Source organism: Rattus norvegicus, chromosome 7 (genome assembly GCF_021556685.1).
Source record: "Rattus norvegicus strain SHRSP/BbbUtx chromosome 7, alternate assembly SHRSP_T2T, whole genome shotgun sequence".
In the NCBI taxonomy this organism is placed as follows: domain Eukaryota; kingdom Metazoa; phylum Chordata; class Mammalia; order Rodentia; family Muridae; genus Rattus; species Rattus norvegicus.
Window position 1 is genome coordinate 29,012,151 of NC_141540.1, and position 17,505 is coordinate 29,029,655.

General features: G+C 49.3%; 1 protein-coding gene across 2 annotated transcripts in view; it reads left to right on the forward strand.

The window, feature by feature from the left end:
- Positions 1 to 17,505, forward strand: part of Nuak1 (NUAK family kinase 1) — a 72,513-nt gene that overhangs the window by 16,937 nt on the left and 38,071 nt on the right. The window contains 1 exon segment of one of the 2 annotated variants that reach the window (NM_001106774.1): positions 16,643 to 16,763. The exons of the other annotated variant lie outside the window; for it this stretch is intronic. Within the exon segment in view, the coding sequence (NP_001100244.1) occupies positions 16,643 to 16,763 (121 nt within the window). 2 annotated transcript variants of the gene reach the window in all.

The following is a 17,505-nucleotide window of genomic DNA, read 5'->3' on the forward strand; positions in this document are numbered from 1 at the left end:
GTGTTTACAGCTTGTTTCCTTTCCTTTCTTGTTTGCCCTAGACCAGCACTGCCAAATGGGGATACCTGTGGCTATTAAGATAATAATAGATTAATTAGTTATAATTAATTAATAATTAGTAATTAATTAGTGATAGATTCAGTTTGTTGGTGGCACAAGCCACGTTTTAGTAGCCCTGTTAAGTCTGGAATCTACCGTAACATAGCACAAGACAGGTCAAGTCTACCAACCCAGGTAGTTCTGTTTGGCAGAACTTAATGCTATGTAATGAGGTAGGGACAGATGGCCATAACTTCTGGTACTGCCTTGTAAGCATCCCTCTGCTGTATCCACCCCCCAACCATGTTTGCCTGGGAGCTTTGCAAAGACCATATACTCCATGAACTTTTAGATATCGGAGACAATGTCTGTGTCAATATGGTGTGCTGTGTGTGTCACACCTTCCAAAACAACTCAGTGAATACGTCTAGGGTTACCATTGACTGGAGTTATCTGATAGTTTTGACTCTGTCCTGTGTGTCAGGCACTGTGCAAGCCTTTGGGGACACAGCGATGAGGTTCCTCTTAACAGTTTTTCTTTTTTTTTTCCTAAGACTTTTATTTATTATATAAGTACACTGTCACTCTCTTCAGACACAGCAGAAGAGGGCATCAGATCCCATTACAGATGGTTGTGAGCCACCATGTGGTTGCTGGGATTTGAACTCAGGACCTCTGGAAGAGCAGTCAGTGCTCTTAACCCCTGAGCCATCTCTCCAGCCCGATGGGGTTCCTCTTAATCAGGGTGCTTATCTCAAACAGTTATTTTAAATTTGGAGGGACAAGCCAGGGGACAGGGTGCAGCTGTGATCATTCACAGACTCTCTGTGATTTCCCCCCACCCCCACCCCTGCCCATAAGAGTCTGGTTAGCAGGATTGGGGTAGCCTCTGAGACACTTAGTAGCGTTTGCATGCTAATTAGGATAATCAAGTGATTGGAGGAGGAGGGAGCTGACTACTGTTGGGGCTTCGAGGAACAGCTCTTGACTGTCTTGTCTGGGGACACAGCCCAGGTTTTTTGTTTTTTTTTCCTGTCTGTGTTTTCTAACAAGCAGAGTTCTTGGGTCTTGTCTCGGGATAGAAGCTGCCCTCTCTTTCCATGTTATCCTAACATGATGTGACAATAGGAACAGCTACTTAAGAGCAATTGACGTTCCAAACACACTAAGTCGCTGATCTGCAATCATCCTCGTGGGCACCTTAAGAACACAGCATCGGGACTCCTATTTGACATCCGGGCAATCTGAGGCAGAGAAAAGGGAGACCCTTGTTTATACATAGATGCCTGTGAGTGGAACCTCTCTGATACTGCCCCTCACGCCCTCTGTCCTCACGTAAACTCTCTGGAACGCCGGATGCACTCTTCCTTCCCGTTGCTGAGAGACGTTGCTTCAGGTATATTTAGGAAGGGCTTGCGTAGGGAAATAATGCATATAGGCATTATAACCTACAGTGTTCGGCCTCTGGATCACTGTCTGTCCTCAAACGTAATCAATGCATTTGGAGAATATTCCTACTGTGTGCCAGCCCTGTTTAGTGCATAAGGCATATAACTTACACATGTAAAGACTGTCTGAGCAGGTGTGACCCCAGATCGCTGTGCCCTTCCCCCTCACTCCCCTCATTGGAAAATACCAGTTGTAGCATGAGTGTCACCAAAGCTCAGGGGCCCGCAACTCCTGAAGATGTCCCCATCTAGGTTTGGTGACACTGGGGTCTTGCTCCCAGCAGGATTTGCCTCCCATATGTTTCCCCCATAGGGACCTAGTTGTCCGAGCCATTCCACAGGGCCTGGGCTGGAGGAACCTTTTGCCCTGTTGCATCATGGGCTGCCTGTAATTCGGCAGCTGGCTTGTTTTCTTTCTAGGCCCCAGAAGTAGTGACCTTTGCCTGTCTGTTTATTTCAGGGAAATAATTCCATCCGGCAAACATTTGATTCCCTGGGGCCTGCAGAAGCATGTCTGGAGGGGCTTCTTTTAGTAGGGTGGCCTGAAACGGCCTCTCAAAGGAGGTGGCAGCTGCTTCCTTTCTCTTAGCCCCTTCTCGCTTTGCCCTCTGACATCTTCCTCTGAGGTTCAGTGTTTGAAGCCTGTCGTAATGTTCTTAGATGTATGTCTTCATAGTTCTGTTTGCTAGCAGCACTGATAAGTATAGCCATAAGCTCGCTTGGAACGCTTTCAGTGCTGTACGAATGGGGCCCTGGTGCTTTCTAATGCTTAGCTCAGTGCCCTCTGCTTGTGGGGGTAGACATAAGTCTAAAATCAGCGTTTTAGCCTTATGAGGGGGAAGTGGTGATCACACAACCATTTCCCAGCCGAAGAGGATGCTGCGTTTCATGGCACAGAGACTGCAGTGTCTGAGGCCGTTTACCCGGCTCAGTGCTAACCTAATGGAAGCGAATGAGGAAGGCAGAGAAGCCTTACAGCCCTTGAGCATTCGGCCTGCCCCGAGCTGCAGGCCAGGAGATGTAGGAGGAGCTGGAGGACCGGATGTTTAATGTGGAAATAGTAATTATAATAGAGCGTTCTGGATGCATGCCTGTCCACGTGTGTCTTCCAGGAGGATGGAGCCCACTTGTAGATGAACCGAGTCTCTTCAAAACTGTAGACATTTTTGGAGGAAGCCTTTGGCAGGGGAACCAGCCAGAGCCCTTTCCTTGGTGCCTTCAGCTCACTTCTAAATGGCCCTTGGCAGTGTTCAGGAAACTTCCTGTCTGTTAACAGGAACTATCTGTCTCCTGTGTCCACTTTTCTTCCTTTTTCGTGACCTGTTTGGAAGGTGAAATTTTCCTTTCCTTGTATGAAAAGAAATTGTCAGCTCTGACCCTGAATGTTCATGGGGCAGAGTAGTTAGGGATTCAAAGGGAAGTTAGCTGACAGGTCTCAAGTTTCATGCGTGGGCTTTTTTCTGTATGTACGCTCATGTGTAGATTGTGTGTGTGTGTGTGTGTGTGTGTGTGTGTGTGTGTGTGTGTGCATGCAAGTGCAGGTAACCAAGAAGGCTGTAGGCATCCAGTGCCTGGAGCTGGAGTTAGAGCGGGGTGTGAGCTCTCTGACAAGAGTGCCTTGATCAGAATTCAGGTCCTCTGCAAAAGCAATATTTGATCTTAACTGCTGATTTCTCTTTCTAGATCCCTCCTCCTTACTTTTGGAGACAGTGTCTCGATGAGCCCAGAACTCACAGACTAGGCTAAGCTGTTCTATCAGGATTCCCCTGTCTCCACCTCTACAGTCCTGGGCTTACAGAACCAAAACCACCGTGCCCATCTTCTTAACGTGGGCTCTGGGGATCTGAACTCAGGTCTTCTTCATGCTTGTGTGGCAAACAATTCACCTACTGAGCATCTCCTCATTCCTGCAGCTGCCATGTCTTGATTCTGTCAGAAATGCTGTGTCTGATCACACTTTCCAGCTTCTCTACATTGTTGGCTGTGACTAAACCTTTTGGAATGGCATTATTGAGAAAACTGTTGTCTACAGGGGCCCAGTGCATGGATACTGGGACATTTCTTTTGGGTGGACATTTTCTATTCTTTGTTTAGTCGTCAGATCCGTGTCAGTTCTGTGGGTGAATCTAATGAAGTTTGGTGTTTCTGAATCACCGGGTGAGCCAACGTGTGGTGAACAGGGCTCCTGGGGTCATCAGCTGGTTAGCATGTGGCTGAGCTTGGGTCACATGACTCCAGGTCATGTGTGTTTCCTTTTCTCTATTTGTTACTTGTGTCTTACTTAGGCTGTGGGTTACAGGATAAGTAGTTTGTGAATAAAGGAGCCATGATTGTTTGCAAAATTGAAACCAGAAAAAAATAGTCTTTCCCCTTCTTCCATCGTCTGGGATGCTTAACTGACAGAATTTTGAACTGCCGTTGTTTTGAGGGAGTGATAAACAGAATTTGTCCTTGTTAGCTTGCCCGACTAGTCTCTGTTGGAGCATCAGTCTTAGATTAATTCTGAGATGGACTCAGAAATACCCTTGAAAGGCACTTGCATTATTCTCCGTACATAGCTTACATTTTATGACCTGCTTAGAGCCCAGCTCTCGGGAAGAACTGTCTTATTTACTTCTTCCTCTTCTCTGCAGATGGGGTGTTCACATCAGAGACAGGCTGGCTTCAGATGTCTGCTCCAGGATGTTTTAGCCCAACTGTATGAGTCCATTAAACAAATGTAAGCGTTTGAGGAGGAGAGAAGAGCTATGTCTCAAACCAAATGTTTTACATGGAGAACATCTGGGGGAACATTGGTATTTGTGTGTTTGGTACATCTGAGCGCAGCTTGCTGGGGCTCCGCTGGGCTGTCTCTGGCCCCTGGTGTCTGGGTTTAACAGTTGTGCTGTGGTGGCCTGGTTCTTATAAAGCACTGCCACAAAGGCATTGCTCAGGGTAGAGTGTCTCCGTGTGGCTCCACACTCTGAAGTGTACTGGTTAGCTTCCTGACCAGATCATCGCAACCTAAGAACGGTTTGATAGCCTGACCCCTTCCTCTGAGTCCTGGTCTCCAGAGAAAAGAAGTGTTATAGAATGCCAATACCCCCTTTACCAGGTGGCTCTGTAGACTGGATAAAATACCACGGGACACATGTGACCCAGGGGAAGCAACACTGGCCACAGAGTCCAAGGATCTGGGTTGGAACCGTAATGTTGGCGGATGACCTGTGGAAGCATGAGGTGACCCTTCTTTAGACTGTCCTCCTGCAGAATAGCCGATCTCATGAAGGGGCTGTAAGGCACAGTGGGCTGATGTATCCTCAGTGGGTTGTTTATACAACATGGCCTTAATCACAAGGACAAAAGCAATGAATGGAGACTGCACAGGGATCTGGGAAGACTGACTCCAGCGAATGCTAGTTAGTCCTTGGGCCAGGTTGGTGACAGCGGGGTTGAATAGGAAAGGTTTTGATTCTTGTAAAAATGAAGACATGGGGTAGCCATCCTGACTGACCCATCCCAGCTCATTCATCGATAGAAAGTTCCAGACTCTTTTATAGACTTTAATGAGGCAGGAGTCAAAACAAAGATGGTCCTTCTAGTAGTTTGCTTGCTATGCCAGAGGTATTGACCATGAATATCCCCTCTCTTTTTGTTAGATTATATTTAAGCTGTGATGTGGGTAGCATAAAGATGGGCAGACATTTGTAGGTATGAAAGAGATTTGGCAGGGAATGTAGGATCTTGCACCTTTTGCATGTCAAAACCACCGTTTCTGACCTTTCTTCCTTAAGGAAATCCCACAGGAGCGTCCTATGGACGTGATCCTCAGAGGTATGGATGAGAGGAAGTTTGATGAATCCGGATGAGTTCTATAGGTGGCATTGTTGCCAGTACCAGGCAAGTGGAACTGTCCCAGCCCATTCTAACACAGACTGGCCTGGTGTGCTACAGAGCGTGAGAGTGAGCGAGCCACCTGAAGGGTGTCCCACAGTGGCTTGCTGAGGGATGGGCTCATTGCCATTGTGTTGTGGAGACGTGACTCCCACGTCTCCCTTTCTGCTTGCGACTGTGCCCACCTGCCTTCTCCAGCCAGATGGGTGGTGGAAAGGGGTGCCCACGGATACGTATTTTAAGACAGAAGTGGCCTAAATATGAGCTGGGACAAAGGCTTCAGGCGGGTCTGTCTTTACATCCAAACATTCTGACTGAGCTCACTTACTGACCACCTGCTACTTGTTGGCAGGAATTGTGCCAATCGTAGGGTCACTGTTTAAGAATATGGCTCCTGGCCTTAGCAACATACATTTCTGCTCTTTACCAGTTGTCTCTAACTGTACCAGCAGTTCCCTTCCTCAGGCTTTGTTTACGTTCACTGAGGAAGCATAATGTGGCTGCAAGACTTCAATGGGCAAGAGGCTGAGAGGTTAAACTGAGTGGGACCCGGGGTCAGGCATATACTAAGGCCATGATAACTGGTAATTACTGTGATCACTGTTCCTAATCACTGTGAGTCACCCTAGCGTTTCCCCCCCACCAAGCATAGTCTCTTCTCATCTCCATTGGAAAGATGGGAAGTTCACAGTCAAGTGATTTGGGAGTAACAGGGCGTTCAGTGCCTCAGAGACGCATCACGGAAGACTCCGCGGCAGGTGGCTGCGGTTGGGTTGAAGGAATGAGGTGACCGGCCGGCTAGAGCTTTGTGTGTTTTAACCTGTCTTCTAAAATTCTTAAAGTACATGTTCATGGCAACTCTTTTATGGACTACCCACTGGGTACCTGCTCCATCCTGGATGAGCTATATTTTGTTTGGATATGCTGTAGAGATTTCTTAGTTAGGGTTTTACTGCTGTGCACAGACACGGTGACCGAGGCAAGTTTTATAAGGAAAACATTTAATTGGGGCTGGCTTACAGGTTCAGAGGTTCAGTCCATTATCATCAAGGTGGGAGCATGGCAGCATTCAGGCAGGCACGGTGCAGGCAAAGACAAGAGTTCTACATCTTCATCTGAAGGCCATTAGCAGAATACTGGCTTCCGGGCAGCGAGAATGAGGGTCTTAAAGCCCACGCCCACATTGACACACCTACTCCAACAGGCCACACCCTCTAATAGTGCTGCTCTCTGGGCCAAGCATATACAAACTGCCACATCTGGCTTCAGTGTGAATAGAGTTTATGAATAATGGTGAGGGAGGTGAAGGGGGAGAGGGGACCCAGTATCCAACACAGGGCTGTGTCCCAGGATGGATGGAGGGCACTTGACAAGATGGAAAAGTCAGTTGCAGGCGTCCAGAGAGACGTGGTCACGCTCTTTCACCCGGGCCATTCCTTGAGTCCCCAGGAAAATTACAGATCCCTTCCTTAATTTTCTCAGGGATGGGAAGAAGGGTGTAGTTCTGGTTAAGTCTCCATGGGATGGGACTTCAGGAAATGCCAGTCCAAGAGGAGTGCACTCCGTGGAGGTCACATTGTCACTGGCTTTTTGCTGCCACCAGCATTTCTGGGTAAGCTGAGGAACCCGAAGACCTTTCTGAAAGGGGCATGAGCTGGGATGAGCCCATTTGTTCTCAATACGGAGTAGCAAGGGCCTCCCTTTGCAGGGAGCAAAGGAGCTGGGGCCGGAGGGTGAGGCTGAGGTGAAAAGAGGAAGCCCGTGACATCTTCACCCCCAACACACTATGGCCTTGCCCGCTGTAGCTGTTACTCAGAATGGTTCCAAATAGCAGGGTTTTCTGTCAGGATTAAAAATAACTTCTGACAAATTGTTCCTTTACTTATCAGCAAGACCGTCCACGATAAAGACAGAAAGCAAGGCTTTGCTGGAAGGAGTGGGCTTCCTGTCTCTGGAAGCACTCTTCTGTCCTGTGTTCCACTGTGCAGCATCTGCAACTCACCTTGCCCAGCATCCAGACCAAGGCATGGGCCAACTCTGCTGTAGCTTCCTGTGTCTGTCCCCTGCCTCTGCCTGTTGTGTTTCACCAACCTCAGAACCTAAGGACTTTATTCAGACCCCGCAGCCAGGGTCGGTTTAGTAGACTAATTTCCTTTCTCTTTGGAAACTGAACTTGGCCTCTTTGGTCTTTTGCGTCCTTTGCCCATGGTTTCCAAGGTCACTGATTCAGTAGCTGTCCCAAGTTCATATTGAAAAGTAGCATTTTTTGGGGAATCAGAGAAAGGACTGAAAGAGCTTGAAGGGGCTTGAGACCCCATAAGAACAACAATGCCAACCAACCAGAGCTTCCAGGGACTAAGCCACTACCCAAAGACTATGCATGGACTGACCCAGGGCTCCAACTGCATATGTAGCAGAGAATAGCCTTGTTGGGGCACCAGTGGAAGGGGAAGCCCTTGGTCCTGCCAAGGTTGCCCCCCCCAGTGAGTGTATGGGATTGTTGGGGGGGCGATAATGGGGGATGGATGGGGAGGGGAACACCCATATAGAAAGGAAGGGGGAGGGATTAGGGGGCTGATGACCTAGAAACCAGGAAAGGGAATAACATTTGAAATGTTCATAAGAAATACCCAATTTAATAAAGATGGGGAAAAATAAGTTTACAAAATAAGAAATAAATAAAGTAAAGAAAACAAGAGAAAAGTAGCATTTGCAGTTAATTAGGCAAGGATGGGCCCCACCCCCTATCTTAATCCCACCCCCAACTCCAGCCCCACCCCAACCTCACCCCAGCCCCACCCCACTCCACCTCAGCCCCACCCCACACACACCCCAGGCCAACCTCACTCCATCCCAAGCCCCAGTCCCACCCCAGTCCCACCCCCAGTACCCTTCACCTCTGACAACAAATCAGGCCTCAGAAATTAGAGCAAGGTTTGGAATCCTCAACTAAAAATTAAAAACAAACAAACAAACAAAAAACCCCTCAAACCAAACCATTGCTCCCACAGCTCTGAGGGCACCGCCCTGGCATTAGAGGCAGGTTAAAAGCCTGCATCAGACTGTGAAACAACTCATATTTTGCCAGTGTGCTCAGACAGAGCTGTCATTTCCTTTCCCAGTTTGTTAATAATGCAAGCGTCCTGCAGCAGGAGGCTGCCTCACCTGTAAATGTTAACGCATCTTTGTGCGCAGGGCTCTACGTCAGGACTGGGTGCTCACACTGTTAGTCCGTCGTCTCTCGTAGCCTATTATTGTGAGGTTTGGGAACCTCGCCTTAGACTTAACCTCCCCTGGGACTCAGTTTCCTCCCCGTGCAGTAGGAAGGTGGGCATGGAACACTTACTCTTTGCTTCTCCCCTTCTCCATCCTCTGCACAACCTGATGCGATCCCCAGAGTGGCTTCCAGAGGTTAGACCTGAGGTCAGCCTCATCTTCAGATGGGGACACAGCATGTGACTCTATCACCCTAGGACGCCCCAGCAAGTTCCTGGACGTACTGATGGGCCCAAGTACTGATTCTGGCTTCGCAGCCCTTCCACCTAGAACTTTCTTGGGTTCAGAGATCCATAAATACAAGGGGTCTAGCCTTGGCTGACTACAGCCATGCTCTAAATAGCAGCAGGGGAATTGGGCGGAGGTCTTCCAGTTTATCCGCTCACCTAGCCTCAGGCTCATGCCTTCTACCGGCTTCTCAAGACTGTTGTCAGCTGGGGGAAAACCAGCTACACTTCGTGGGCTGGGGAATGGAGGAGTGGGTGCAAGTGGGATTTGCTGTGTGAGTGTGAGAAACTGAATTAGGGTCCCCAGCACCCGTACAGAAGGCTGCGTGGGTGTCCTGGTCCACCTGTAACCCCAACACACAGCGGGCAGAGGTAGATCTTCAGAATAGGCAAACTGGGTTAGCTTATGCCATGGGCTTCAGGTTCAAGGGAGAGACCCTGCCACAATGTGTATGCAGGAGAGCGGCCCAGGCAGACAACAGCAACCTCTGGCCTGCGCACGCATACATGTGCACGTCTCCCATGTTTCCCCCACCCCCATACATGCATACATACATACCACACATATTCACTAACATAAGCCAATTGTGCCACAGCGTGTTTGGCTTTCAGAAATGTGCAGAGCTAAAAATAAACAGGGGTTCAGTGATTCTAGGCACAGCTCCCAGCCTCGCATTTCGAGTGCTTTTGTGTGTCTGACAATGTCTGAGTTAGCCTCTCTGATGTTAACAGCGGGTTATTAAATGCCCCAGGCTGTGTGCAGACCGTGAAGTCACCCATCCGCTTTGCCTTCTGTGGCCTTGCGTCATCCACGGGCTCACCTTGAGCCAGGACAAGCGAAATGTTTCCTGGCAGCAAGGTTTCCATAGGCCAGGGGTAAATTATCCCAGCCACGGGCTTCCTGTAGGAAGCAACCCCCCCCCCCCCATTTAATTGCCCTCTGTGTACACAGGTAGCTCATTGCTTCTGTCAGTTATTTGGTATGTAGCGTGACTACGCCATATTTAAGTTAAAGAACAATAAGAGCCAACGGGTTGGCCACTTAGGCTGACCATTCTTTGGTTCAGTTTGTTCTTTCCCAGATGGGGTTTCTCTGTGTGGCCTTGGCTGGCCTCGAACTCATGGAGATCTGCCGGCATCTGCCTCCAGAGTGCTGGGATGAAAGGCGTGAGCCTAGCGAGATTACAATTCTTAAACCCTGGATATAGTTAAACTCGACTGAGATAGGAAATCTTTGATATAGTGGGTGCCAGGCCAGCTAAGGAAGCATGGTTAGACCTATTCTTAAAACAAGCAAGCTTCTCCTTCATTACCCCCCAATCCCTCTAAAACGCCCAACCCCCCAAACCAAAAAACCCAAACCCCTGTGATTCCAGTCCTCCCCTGCCCTGCCCCCACTCACTGCGTTGACAGATCACTGGTTCAGAGACCCTGCCTGCCCTTTCGAGGCCGACTCCTTACTGACGGTTGGCACCGTCGCCCAACACTACCTTCCCGAGTGTTTCCTGTTTGCCCTCCTTGGTTCCTCCCAGGTCAGGCATGGCCGCTAGCTTGTGTTCATAAACCCTGACACAACACTGGAAGTGTAAATCTGCCCAGAGATTTCTTGGTCCTTAGTTCCCCTTCTTGCAGTGTTGAACATTCTTAGCACAGCCCTTGAGGGGGGCAAAGGTGGACACAGAGCAGGGAAAGGAGACTGAGTAGACAAAGATGTCCCCAGTAATTGCTCTGAGCTGGCCCAGGCCAGACCACACTTTCACTGTTTAGAATCTGGAACTAAACCACATTGTTTTTTCATAGCAGGAGAAAAACTGAAATCACCCAAGGAATTATTTTGTTTCTAATGGCAGTTTTAGGAAAGGCAGGGCGGAGAACAGGCCTGTATTTCTCAGAACTTCTTGCAGGGGTGGGCTGCCTCAGGGCACACACACACACACACAATTCTTGGCTTTCCTCTATCCCTTGTCTGCAAAAACACCCGTGTAGGAACATGAATACACAAGCTGGGGAGAAGGCCGAGGAGCCCCCTGCCCCGGGCAGGGTTGGCACAGGCCCTATGTGGCCTGTTGAATCCTGGCAGCCAGTTGCTCCACACAGAGCGTAGGGTCACTGAATCGATTAGGGTTTGAGTTGCAACATAGGCTTCTGGGTGGCATTACCGGGATCCAGGCAGGGGTTTCTGAATCAAGGCCTTCTGGTGATCTGGGGAATCTGGGGTGTGTGTGGCCCATATGGAGCAGGGTTCTGCCCTAAAGTCTGTCTAGCGAGCTCACGGTGACAATCCCAGACACCGCCCTCTACCACTGGGCTGCCTGCTTCCCTGCTGGGGAGCCTGGGCTCTTGGTAAGGAGGGAAGACCACGCTCACTTCTAGGCTGCCTCTGGTTAAGTAGCCTGCGGCTCCTTCGGGGGTACGTGGAACAGGAACGTGGCAGGTGTGAGCTCACACCTTGTGAACGGCAGGCCAGATGGCTGCCAGCGGGCGTTGCTGGGATTAGATGCACTGTTGTTCTAAGTGATGCTTATGACCTGCCTGTTCCTGGGAGGCTCACTGCCCCAGTCCCTCTCCCTTCAGAGTCTTCACCGCATAGCACTTCTCCCTCATCTCCGAGGGGCCACATCTTCCTGGCCTCTGAAGACTTTGGGATTCTTCAACACTCACTTGCTAGTATCAATGTTCTGACTTTGTTGTTAGTTCGGTTTGGGTTGTTTCTACGTTTTGAGAAAAGCTTGTAGCCCTGATTGGCCTGTAGTTAACTCCCTAACTCACTATATAGATAAAGCCAGCCTTGAACTCACAGGAATCCTTCTGCCTCTGCTGTGGAGTGTTGGGATTAAAGACATGCACCGCCATCTTTGATCCTCAACCATACTCGATCCTTCCTGTATGCACAGCCCCCGGGCTCAGCGTCTCACTATAAAATGTTGTACTTAGGACTGAATGAAGTTAGTTCTGGGAACACGTGCTGAATGTCCGTTATCGCTGTCACTGGGAACACCGTCAGGAGTTTAGCCTGATGGCATAGACCTGCATCCTAGTCACCCAGGAGGCTGAGACTGGCACTTGACAAGTTTAAGGCCCGTTTGAGCCATGGACCTATTTCCAGGCCAGTCTTGGCAAGTCAGGGAGAGCCTGTGTCTTTAAGGATAAATAAAACAGAGTGGATCATGTGGCTCAGAGAGAGTGCTTACTTAGTATGCCTGAGGGCCCAGTTTCAATCTCCAGTACAGCAAAAGAGAGAAAAACAATCTTAGCTATTACGAATGTTCCTGTGCTCAGACCACAGTCAAGCAGTCAGAGCAGGCTCCCCAAACCTGTGGTCTCTTGGATAGATAGCATCACTGCGTTACTAAGAGGCTCACTACAAATGCGGAATCCCAGGTTCTACCCCACACTTCTAGATCCAGAACTTAACAAGAAGCCCAAGCGTGTCGTATTGAGGAGGTTCTGTTTCAGAATAGTCTCTGCGGGCCAATATAGGGCAGTGCATGGCTATGCATTCCTGTGAGGAAACTGGGAAACCAGAGGGCCCTCACTACCTGGGTTAGAGCAGCATCTCCTTCATGCCCTGGTGCACTTGCAACCTTTCCACGGTCTCTCTGGAAATTTATTTCGTCTCCCACCTGCGTTTGCCACTGTATGAGGGTGAGGAGAACGGTGAGGAACAGCCCATGCTGTGTCTTGCTGCTGCTAACGACTCCTTGACCATGGGTCAGAACCTGCATCTCGGAAACCTTCAGCCGGGCCTGCTTTGTAGACACTCCCAATCAGCGCAAGCTCTTCAACCCCGTTTACAGGTGAGGATAGAGAGAGTTGTGGGTTCTGGGATTACCCAAAGCTACACCCCTCCAGGAACAAGCCTGAGCAAACCGGCCTCTGTCCTTCTTTCTCATGCTGTTGTCCTACTTGTCACCAGGATCTCAGCATCCATTGAGCAGCCATCTTGGAAGAGGATGCCCTGCAGGCTACAGAGCAGGTGGCATGTGGTGATTAGCCAAAGAAAGGAAGTCTGCTGACCCTAGAGTCAGCACTGGGCAGAATTCACAGCTCCATAGCCACGCCTGCTGCTACTACATAAGGTTTCTGCATTAAACTGTAGGGTGGTCTTATTTAAAAGCAGGCTGTTTTATACGTGGCATAGTGTTGTCTAGACTGGAGAACATTTATGAATGTGGTTGTAGTGTGTTTAACACACACACACACACACACACACACACACACACACACACACCTGAGCCTCTTGCAAGCTGGGGAACATTTATGAATGTGGCTGTAGCGTGTTTAACACACACACACACACACACACACACACACACACACACACACACACACACACCCCTGTGCCTCTTGCCCCAAGCTCACCCTCAGCCTTGTGCTAGAGAGAAGGAGTTTTCCTCTATAATGTCAGAGGCTGTAATACACAAGGCTGTATAAGTTCTTCGATGGCTTGGCCACGGGAGGAGTGACATCATTTCTTGTTGTAATTGTTGCTCATTGTTTGTGTTTCCCTTCTGTCTCTTGCCTTGAGGACACGGTGGATGTGTGTCCTCCCCTCGTCAGGGACAGGTGCTCAGGAGAAAAAAGGAGAAAAAAAAAAAAAAAAAAGAACAGCTCCAGTCATGAAGGCTGAAGTCAGGGCCCGCCCATTGCATTTCTGTGTTTAGCTGATGGGGATTCAGAAGAAGGGAGTTGGGCTGGTCCTGGGGCTGCTTTTGGGGTTCAGGTTGTTTACCTTCCTGCCTTGTTTGAATCTAAGGACGCAGACACCAACCATACCAGCAATGATGGCGGCTTCAGTTAGTTTGAGCTTCCCAGTAGTTTGAGGCGAGATTACGTCACAAGACCAGGTGCTCTCTGGTCCCGCCTGTGCATTGAGGCAAACAGATGTGACCTCCATGTGTAAGCGCTCCATTTGCTGTGTCTTGAGGAACCAGCAGGAATTCAGGTTTGCTTTGAGGAACAGAGGAAGGCACTACTCACGGAATGCTCGCTCTGAGTTAAAGCGGCTAACCTCGCCCGAGCAGGGTCATAAGCATCTGCCATGTAGTATTTGCAGGGCCCACGAGGCAGATTCCGTTAGTTCCTTACTAATGGAGGAAGAAACTGGGGCATGGAGAGCTTATGCAACCACTTAAGGCCACACAGCTAGCGAATGGTTTTAGTCAGGGCATGGAGCCATGTTTCTAACCTTCACCTCACAGTATCTGTGCACTGGTCCAGCGGTATCCTTTGGCTGCTAGAGGCAGATACCCACTGAGGGTTTGTGGTTATGGGCCTCTGTTCTTAACAACCTTTTAAAGACGCCCTTTCTGGATGTCTGGGTCCTACACAAATAGGCCTGGTGTGCAGCAAACAAGAAGAAAGAGGACATCGGTTGTTATCTAACGTCCTGAAGTGGGTGGAGTGGGAAGGGTCTAGAGGGAGTGACGTGGCCGTGCCAGTTGGAGGGAAGGCATGTAGCAGAGGCTGGCACGAGAAGGATGCTGTACCACAGCCCACAGAGCTCTTCACAGAACCCGTCTTGCAAGTTAGATGCTTAACGAGTGCTGACTCTTAGGATTCTTGGGACCGTTTCTTGGTTTGCCATTAGCTGGCTGGCTGACCTTGGAAGGGTCATCTCCACAGCGGAGGCCAGCCTCTGCTTTGGCAGCTACACTCCGTTCAGTGGTTCCTGGCTTTTGTTTCCCCTGACTCCCCATCCAGTCCATTTGTAACGGGAACAGAAATGGGCCCCTGGTATTTTCAATGGGAGATGCAGTGCATTCCCAGAGAGGTTTTTGGTTGGAGGGACAGTCACCCAGGTTTTTAACGATTGTGGCACCCTTTGAGTTTCTGCAGTGCTGAGCGGGCCTTGATGGGAATGTGGGCACTTTCCTTTAATGCCCAGCTGGATGCATGCCTTGGCAGGGGCACCAGGAGGCTCTTGGCCACATCGCTGGACTCCTGCAGGGAGTGGACAGTGGGCTCATTTTCTCACGTGTTAGACTGTCCTTAGCTCTCTGACCCTGGATGACGAAGGCATGTATCGCTATGGCGATTTGACCATTGGGCTTCCTTACACCAAGCTCAGCTTGCAGCGCACCCAGAGGGGTGGTTTCTGACCTTGGCCCGTCTGTAGTCTTTTGGAGGAATGTAGAAGTTGGTCCAGCAGCCACCCACGTCTTCCAGAGCCTGTGTGTGTTCACTGTCTGCTTCATCCAGAAATCAGCTCCCAGGATATAGGCCTCACCCAGCCAAGATAAAGCTTCCCGGTCCTGGTTTTCCATCTGACCTAAGAAGAGGAGGCTCTTCTGGCTGCATACTGAATGGGGCTGTCATGAGGGCCCCGGGTAGCTCTGAGCCTGGCACTGTAATTACGAGAGGCCCTGGAGCCGGACAACTCATTCTTCTCAGTGCAGTTTCCTTTAACCAGCTCCAGGGTCCGCCCGGGAGCTAAGGAGGATGGGGCCCCCCAGCTGTGCTTCCTGTGCGCTATGTCTTAGCCGATTTTGACCACCAAAAGGGGACAGGATGTCAGAGAGTTCAGGGATCATCTTCACACAATTGTTGGACAGCATCATTCTACTTCTGCTCCCTCCTTTTAGAAATACTTTTATCTATTCATTTATTTTAGTGTGTGTGCATGTGTGCATGTAAGATGTGTATCCATGTGTGTGCATGTGTGGTATGTGCGTGCATGAGTGTGTGTGTGTGTGTGTGTACGTGTGCATGTATGATGTGTATCCATGTGTGTGCATGTGTGTGCATGAGGCATGAGTGTGTGTGTGTATGTGTGTGTGTGTGTGAGAGAGACAGAGACAGAGACAGAGACAGAGATCTCAGACGTGCTTTCATTACAATATTTTTCTATTTATAGTTGACAGGAGCTGTGCAGGGCAGGAGGAGTTGAAGATGCTCAAGGGTGTGGATCTGTTCCTACTGTGGTGGGCTGGGAGCCACCTTGTGATAGCACCTGTCAAGATGCAGTCGGTCGTAGACCGCGTCTCATGCGGACTTGTTCTTTTGCAGATAACACCATGCCTTATTACCTAGAGGGATGGGCTAGCTGCCTCTCACCTAGGATAGGATGCGCATGTGAGGAAAGTGGGCCAGGGAGGGCACGTTTGGGGAACTGAGCAGACTTACCGTGTGGCATCTGAGCAGTTGGTAGGTTCCCTGTTTTTGTCCCTTGCCAACTTGTTTGAGAACAGAGACAGATCCAAAAGTACATTTCCTCATTAGGCTGTTGCTGCTGCTGTCTAATGGCTTCTCTTCCTGTCTGAGGAGTCTGCGGACTGGCCCTGGCTATCCTCAACAAGTTTGGGTTCATGGGCACTTGGTGCTTTTGGAATTGATGGGCTGGGCACAGAGAGAGGCTGTCCCAATGTTTGCTTTGTCCTGGTTTGTCTCTGAAGGTGTCTGTCAGACGCTTTGTACTGGAATGCTCCTCGGTCAGGAGGTTGGAGGAAGGATTGACACATGTGTAAGCAGGGGCTGGGCTGCATCTTCACGGTCGCCCTGTGAGTCACCTCAACTTTGCCCCCTCTTTCCCCCTAAAGGATCGATAAATGAACTGTGGCTAGTTACACAGCCACTGCTTAAAGAAGAAGAAGAGGACGAAGACCCGACCCCTGGGCTGTTTATAGATGGGAGCCACTGCAGGGGTTGTTCTGGAGCTGTCGTGGTGGTTGTCATTTTGGCCAACAAGCAACATCTGTATTTGTCTTCCACCCCCACCAACAATGGCTGATTTGCTTCTGTTGAGTTCTCTGAGTAACGTTTCATTTCCTGACTTTATAGGTTGCTATAAAATCCATCCGTAAGGACAAAATCAAGGATGAGCTAGACATGGTTCACATCAGACGAGAGATTGAGATTATGTCATCCCTCAACCATCCTCATATCATCAGTATTTATGAAGGTCAGTGGCTCTCTTTCCTCTACTTCTGTATTCGTTACCGCTTCACATACCACAGGGGCCTCGCCAAGACTTTGAGGTAATTGCCCTTCTGGGCAGGAGCCAAATATTTCGCTTCATGATCTAAAAATAGTTAAGCGTTATCTCCTATCTGGTTACGCTGAATGCAACCAGATACACATAGGGCAGCTCATCTGAGTCATAAAACATCTCTGGCCACCGCCATCTTCCCTCTTGGCTTTTGCTGTTGTTAAGTAACCTGTCTTACTGAACGCCAGTCATTGAGAAAGACAGGTTTCTTTACAAAAAAGGCTGCTTGCTGGGTGACCAGCAACTGTGGACACATTGCCAGCACCAACCCTCAAACCTGATGGCCACGCTGGGATGAACAGGTCTTCCAGGTGATTCTCTTTGAATCGGAAGTAAATGCAGACGAGGAGGCACTGAGGATGAAGGCCACCGAGCCTTGCCACATGGAGTCCAGCTTATAGCTGGTGTTCCTAAAATGCAGGGCAGGCAGGAGAAAGCTGGAAAAGATTGTTTTTTTTTAAAAGAAAACCCAATTTCTCTATACATTTATGTGGTTTAAAAAATTCAGGGTTCAGTTATACTACTCAGGCTCTTTTGCTAGCTTTTCTCATTTTATACCATGTATATTTGTGCCAGTAAAGACTTCCCATAAAGACATTTTACAAGGCTTTATAGTATTTCATTTACCAGAGGCATACCATAATTTATGGAGTCT